The 7,500-nt window shown below is 42.2% G+C and overlaps 1 protein-coding gene across 1 annotated transcript in view; it reads left to right on the top strand.

The window, feature by feature from the left end:
• The window catches only part of LOC135116499 (girdin-like), a 129,662-nt gene that overhangs the window by 15,507 nt on the left and 106,655 nt on the right, over positions 1–7,500 (top strand). The window contains exon 2 of the mRNA XM_064034007.1: positions 2,156–2,244. Within this exon, the coding sequence (XP_063890077.1) occupies positions 2,156–2,244 (89 nt within the window). The remainder of the gene's footprint in view (positions 1–2,155; positions 2,245–7,500) is intronic.

Below are 7,500 nucleotides of genomic sequence, written 5' to 3'. Positions count from 1 at the left end.
CATCATGAACAGGGAAAATATTCATGACACGACCAAACAGATTAACAAGGATTCTGCTTTACCAACACGAACCAGTGAGACATTTGACAAGTCCTATTGGAAGGTACGTTACGGTTTTCAAGAATGTTTTCATGATTCTAGTGACAGTTTATCAAGGATTCTACATCATGAACAGGGGAAATATTCATGACACGACCAAACAGTTTAACAAGGATTCAGCTTTACCAACACATTACATTTGACAGGTTCTATTGGAAGGTACGTTACGGTTTTCAGGAGTGTTTTAATGATTCTAGTGACAGTTTAGCAAAGGTTCTGCATCACCAATAGGGAAAGTATTCATAGCACGAGTAAATAGTTTAACAAGGATTCTGCCTTGCCACTAAGCTCTACATTACATTAAGCAGATTTTATCGGAAGCTGTGTTGGGATTTTCAAGAGCGTTTTCATGATTCTAGTGAGTAACAAAGATTCTGCATCACCAACTGGGGAAAACACTCCTAAGCAGACTATACTGGAAGATATTATAGGATTTTTTGAGTGTTTTCATGACTATAGTAACAGTTTAACAAGGATTTTGCTCACGAGAACATTCTAAATCACCTCCCTAACCTTTCAAAACAATCCTGATGAGAAAGAAAAACACGAACCAGTGAGACAGACAGACAGACGGAGAGAGAGACACGGAGGCAACACAAGCAAACCAGCCATGCACGAACGCTACACGTACACAGACAAGGACGAGACACACAGGTTACACGGACCTAATTTGCACCCGGGCTAAAGGACAGATCAAGAACATCAGGAACATACCCTGGACGCGCTCCTCCGCCCTGGCCGCCGCCGCCTGCCGCTTGCATCAGTGCAGGGCATGTTGTGAATCACTCCTGTGCCGCACATTTACTGCTCTGAGAAGGCTCCAGTTAGTTGAAGTGACACGGGTTTTTAAGGGTGTTTTTATGGCTCTAATGACAGATGAACAAGATTAATAGGTTATTAACAGAAAAAAAAAAGAAAACTCGTGAAAATCTGGCTAATAATTTCTTTGGCCTTTGAAAACAGTCGTAGTGAGACACCGAAGCGTTTCAGAATACTTGCCAGACTCTCTGTTCCTACACGTAGTAGTGAGAGAACAAAATATGGGTCAGTCTCTCTGTTTTTAATTGAAGTTACACGGTTATTTTTGAGTGTTTTTTAGTGACAGACGAACAAGATTTCCACATTATTAACAGGAGAAACACCCTTGAAAACCCGGCTAACCATCTCTGTGGCCTTTGAAAGCAGCAGTGGTGAGAGGGCAGAGCGTTTCAGCACAAGGAGGAGCATGTCTCTCCTCCGGGCCGCGGGGGGGCAGGACGCCGCGGGCAGGAGTGGTCCTTAGCTCACCCCGCCAGGACGACCATTGAGGCGGTGTTGTGTGAATGACCTTGAGGGTACTGTCCTCCTGAGAGAGAGAGAGAGGAGAGAGAGAGAGAGAGAGAGAGAGAGAGAGAGAGAGAGAGAGAGAGAGAGAGAGAGAGAGAGAGAGAGAGAGAGAGAGAGAGAGATGAGGAATTAGAAGCTTGTGGAGGAAAGGACAGTAGTCTTTTCTGTACTACTACTACTACTACTACTACTACTACTACTACTACTACTGATAATAATAGTACAGCTTTCCATGAGAGGGGGAGATGAATGGAAGAAGAAGGGAGATGAGTGAGTGGTGTTGGGTGGAGCGGGAGGAAGAGTAAGAAGATTAATAAATAGTGGATAAATATTAGAGAACTGTCAGGGTGGGAGTGGAGAGGAAATGTGGGAGTGGATGGCAGGGAAGTGGAGGTGGAGTGTTGGATGAGTAAGAACAAGAAGATTAATAAAATGACCTTAGACAACGGTAGGATAGGGAGATTAAACAGGTTTCAATATAAGGGGGATGGGTGAAGGTGGAGCGGACATGGAGTGGGTGGGAGTGGAGAAGAAGGGGAGTGGGAAGAAGATTAATCAGTAAATATTGGAGTAAGAGAACTATCAGAAGGGAAGATGAGATGAGAGAGAAGTGAATGATCGCGAGTGGGAGAGGTGGTGGTGGTGGTGGTGGTGGGAGAGGTGGTGGTGGTGGTGGTGGTAGCGGCGGCGTGAGGCGTGACTCGTGACTCACTCCTTCCTCTGGTTTCAGGTGCGCACTTTTGAGAGTGATGGCGGAGGCGGCCTCACCTACGCTGCCCTGGCGGATGGCGTTTTCCTGTATGACGTCATGCAGCATATGTAAGTACCCCTTGGTGTGTGTGTGTGTGTGTGTGTGTGTGTTTTAGTATTATTTTCATGTCCTGTTCCCTCGTTTTCTTTCTCTTCTCCTTTTTTCTCTTTTCTTCTTTCTCTCTCTCTTCTCTTGCTCTCGTTTTCTCTCATCTTTCGTTTCCTCTTCCTCTTTCTCCATTCCCTCTTTTTTCTTCTCTTTTTTTCTTTCCCTTTTTTCTTTTTCCTTTTCTTTCTTTCTCTTTCTTTTTCTCGGGTTGTTTGATGCGTCAGTTGTGAAAGGAAGCTGTGATGGTGGTGGTGATGTTGGTGGTGGTGGTGGTGGTGGTGGTGGTGGTGGTGGTGGTGGTCTGCCTTTCTCTCTCTTCTCCTCCTTCCCTCCCTTCCTGAGTCGCATCTTCCTCCCTCCCTCTCCCCCTTCTTCCTTCTTCTTTTTCTATTCTTTTCCTCTTACGGATTATTTTCTTCGTTTCAGTCTTCTTTCTTCTTTCTTTTATATCTTCCTCTCTTTTATATCTTCCTCTCTTCTCTTCCTTCCTCTCTTATCTAACGTCTCTCTGTTCTCTTTCGTTGCCCTATCTTCTCCTTCCTGTTTTCCTTTAATTTTCATTCTAATCTTCTCTTTCCCTTCTGTCTTTCTTCTCTCTTTGTTTTCTTCCCTCTTTTCTTCCCAGTCTCCCTTCCTCTCTTATCTAACTTCTGTAATTTCCTCTTTCCTTAATTTTCTCTTCTTCGTCCTTATCTTCTTTTTTCCTCTTACGTTTCTCTCTCTCTCTCTCTCTCTCTCTCTCTCTCTCTCTCTCTCTCTCTCTCTCTCTCTCTCTCTCTCTCTCTCTCTCTCTCTCTCTCTCTCTCTCTCTCTCTCTCTTCATTCCTTCTGTTCCCTCGCCATCTTTTTCTTTTTCCTTCATCTCTTCCTTCTATCTTTCTCCTCCCACCTGCTTCCCTTCCTTTCCCTCCCTCCTTCATTCCTTCCTTCCTTCATTCCTTCCTACTCTCCCTTCCAATCTTCCTTCTCTTCCTTCCTTCCCCAGACTTTCACCTCTTCTGCTCTGGAATCACGTGACTCACACTTGAATGTACACTACCACCACCACCACCACCACCACCACCACCACCACCACCACCAGGATAGGATTGCATAAAGAGAATAAAAAATGAAAATAATAAAAATAAATAAAATAATGAAATAAAAATTACTGAAGTCAACTTTTGAATGTGACTTTAAAGATTCTCTCTCTCTCTCTCTCTCTCTCTCTCTCTCTCTCTCTCTCTCTCTCTCTCTCTCTCTCTCTCTCTCTCTCTCTCTCTCTCTCTCTCTCTCTCTCTCTCTCTCTCTCTCTCTCTCTCACACACACACACACACACACACACACACACACACACACACACACACACACACACACACACACACACACACACACACACACACACACACACACACACACACACACACACACACACATCCTCCTCCTCCCTGCATACCTCCCCCTCTCTCCTCTCTCTGCCCCTTCACATACCCTGCTGCACATCACCCTTCACCCTTCACCCTTCACCCTATCACCCTTCCAGTCCATGTGCTCCTTCCAGGCCCCCCTCCCCTCTCGCCCTTCCAGTTTCCAGGCAGTGCGAGGGCCAAAGTAAACAGAGATGACTTTTGGAATGTGGGGATCTGGTGCTTGCCTTTGTTGTGTTGCAAGTGGGAGGAGGAGGAGGAGGAGGAGGAGGAGGAGGAGGAGGAGGAGGAGGAGGAGGAGAAAAAGGATTAGAGGATGTAGAGCACGAGAAGGAGGAGCAGAAGGAGAAGAAAAAGAAGTAGGAGGATGAGGAGAAAGAGAGAAAGGAAAATGATTAGATGAAAAGGTGGAGGAGAAAAAGGATTGGAATAGGAGGAAGTGGTGGTGATGGTGGTGGTGGTGGTGGTGGTGGTGGTGGATGAGAAGAAGAAGAAAGATGAAGAGTAGGAGAAAAAAAGATTAGATGAGGAAGAAAATGAAGAAAACAATTGCAATAGAAGTAGTAGTAATAGTAGTAGTAGTAGTAGTAGTAGTAGTAGTAGTCGGAGGAGCAGGAAGAGGAAGAGTAAGAGGGGCAGGAGAAGTAAAAGGATTAGAGGAGGTGGAGAAGAAAAGGATTAGAGGAGAAGGAGGAGGAGAAGGAGGAGGAGGATAAGAACGATTCAAAAGACTTGAAGGAAGGATGCAAATTGGGATTTCAGGAAGAAGAGGAAGAGGAAGAAGAAGAAGAAGAAGAAGAAGAAGAAGAAGAAGAAGAAGAAGAAGAAGAGAGAAAAGACCTTTGAATTTTTAGGAAAAGGTTAAAGGAAGAATGAAAAAAAAATGAGCAATAAAAAGGAAGAGGAGGAGAGGAAAAATTTTGGAATAAGAGAGAAAGATTAGGGAAAGAGGAAGAAGAGAGAGATAGAAGAGGAGAAGAAGAAGAAGAGAGAAATATCCGTGAGTTTAAGTTAGTTTTAATATAAGAAGGAAAGGGGAAAATTGCAGAGGAGTAGGAGGAGGAAGAAGAAGGGGAGAAGGAGGAGAAGGAAGAAGAAGGAAAAGAGGACGAGGAGATAAAAGACTATAAGTTTGAAGAAAAAGGTAAAAGAAAAGGAGAAGGAGGAAGAGGAGGAGAAAGAAGAGGAGGAAGGAAAGGAAGGAAGGAAAAGAGGAAAAAAATCTGTTTGGGGAAAGGATAGAAATGATGAGGGAGTGAGGAAATGTTTATAGAAGGAGAAGGAGGAGGAGGAGATGAGGAAGAGGAGGAAGGAAAATATCTTTGGGTGTTACAGCAAGAAGGGAAATAAGAAACTGAAAAAAAGGAAAAGGAAAAAAAGACGTTTGAATAAAAAAAAGATGAAATAAAGATGAAAAAAAAGATGAGGAGAAGGAGAAAGAAGAGGAGAAAAAAATACATGCTTGAGAAAAAAATTAAAATAAACAAGAAAAGAGATGGAAGAAAATGATTAAAGGAATAGGAGGAGGAGGAGGAAGAGAGAAGGGACATGTGGGTTAGAGGAAAGGAAGAGGAGGAGGAGGAGGAGGAGGAGGAAGAAAGCAAGAGTTGTGAGTTAATAGGAAAAAGGGAAAGTTTGTTGATAATAAGTCATATTTTTGCATTATATATATTTGTTACGTGGTGAAGGTTGGTGGGCGTGACCAGAGAGAGAGAGAGAGAGAGAGAGAGAGAGAGAGAGAGAGAGAGAGAGAGAGAGCCAACCTTGGGTATATGTGTTATTACTGACAGGGAAAAGAATGAGAGGAAATAAAAAAAAAGAAAAGAAAACACGTTTGTAATTATGGAAGAAGAAGACGTGAAGGAGGAGGAGGAGGAGGAGGAGGAGGAAGAGGTGAAAGAGAAAACTACCAGCCAAGTGATAATGAGTACACCTGGACGTGTAAATTGAAGGTGAAAGTGACGCAAATGTGGCGGAGGAGTAGGAGGAGGAGGAGGAGGAGGAGGAGGAGGAGGAGGAGGAAGAGGGAAAAATTGTAACGGTATGAAACGAAGAAGGAAGAATGCATTAAGAAAGACAAGATTATGATGTAAGTGATGGTGAAGAGGAAAGAAGAAGATTTGTCAGTAAACACATCTAGAAAAAAATGAAGAAGAAAAAGAAGAAAAAAAGAAGAAATTAGAGCATAAGGAAAGATAAGATTATGATTTTAAAGAAGACGAGAGAAGATCAACAACAACAACAACAACAACAACAACAACAACAACAACAACAACAACAACAACAACAAAGAAGAAGAAAGGGAAAGAGAAGAAGAGCATAAGCGTAACGACAAATAATAATAATTTTAACATGACGTAACAAGAGAAAAAAAAAAGAGGAAAAACAAAATGACAAAATACTAAGACCAAGCGAAGGAAGAAGGGAACAAAGAGAAGAAGGGGAAGGAGGAGGAGAAAGAAAAGAAAAGAGAACAGAGAGAGGGGAGAGAGAAAGGAGAGAGAAAAAAAAAGAAACGAAATGCTACAAATAGAGAGAGAGAGAGAGAGAGAGAGAGAGAGAGAGAGAGAGAGAGAGAGAGAGAGAGAGAGAGAGAGAGAGAGAGAGAGAGAGAGAGATCTGAATTCACGCCTGAAGGAAAGATTGGAGGAGGGAGGGAGGGAGAGATTAGAGAAGAGAGGAAGGAGGGAGGGAGGAAAGGAGGAAAGGAATGGAGGAGAGGAGAAAGGGAGGGAGAGAGGGAATGGGGAATATTATCCGCAGCAGAGAGAGAGAGAGAGAGAGAGAGAGAGAGAGAGAGAGAGAGAGAGAGAGAGAGAGAGAGAGAGAGAGAGAGAGAGAGAGGTCAGAAAAATATGAATTGGAACCAAAATTATTTAAGAGGAAAATGAAGGATTATAATGGCCCGGAGGAGGAGGAGGAGGAGGAGGAGGAGGAGGAGGAGGAGGAGGAGGAGGAGGAGGAGGAGAAGGAGAGACAGAAGTGGAGAAAAGTGGGCAGAAAAACAAGGCAATAAAAGAGGAATAGAAAGGAAAAGTTTTAGAAGAGGAGGAAGAGGAAGAGGAAGAGGAGGAGGAGAAGAAGAAGGAGGAGGAATAACACGCATTAAAGAACACTAAATGAAGCGAAACGAAGCATAGAAATAGGAAATAAACAAATGATGAACAGGAGATAGGAACAAAATAACTCTCTCTCTCTCTCTCTCTCTCTCTCTCTCTCTCTCTCTCTCTCTCTCTCTCTCTCTCTCTCTCTCTCTCTCTCTCTCATACACAAGACTAAGCCTACTCGATATTATTATTATTATTATTATTATTATTATTATTATTATTATTATTATTATTATTATTATTATTTTATAGGCATTGAAAACCTTTCCTTATTTATTTTGTTGTTTACTTTATTTATTTATTTATTTATGTATTTACTTATTTATTTTACAAGTATATGCATTCACCATTTTCTTCTCCACTGTTCTTTTTCTGTATTATTTTCTTTCGATTCTTATTTATTTATTTTTTTAACTATCTCTTCTCTTTTCTTAAATTTTCATCCCTTTCTTCATTTCATTCATAAACTTTTGGAAGCAGCACGTGGGAGGAAAAATATAAACACACGAGAAAAATATTAAAGAGAGAGAGAGAGAGAGAGAGAGAGAGAGAGAGAGAGAGAGAGAGAGAGAGAGAGAGAGAGAGAGAGAGAGTTAAAGCCAATGGTCAAAAAATAAATTAGAAGGAAAGAAAAAAAATTGTGAAAGGAAGGAGGGACAGGAAAAGATGAACGTTATGAGGAAAAAAGGGAAAGAAAAAAGG

Source organism: Scylla paramamosain, chromosome 3 (assembly GCF_035594125.1).
Source record: "Scylla paramamosain isolate STU-SP2022 chromosome 3, ASM3559412v1, whole genome shotgun sequence".
NCBI classification, from domain to species: Eukaryota; Metazoa; Arthropoda; class Malacostraca; order Decapoda; family Portunidae; genus Scylla; species Scylla paramamosain.
This window is presented reverse-complemented; position numbering and strand designations above follow the sequence as displayed.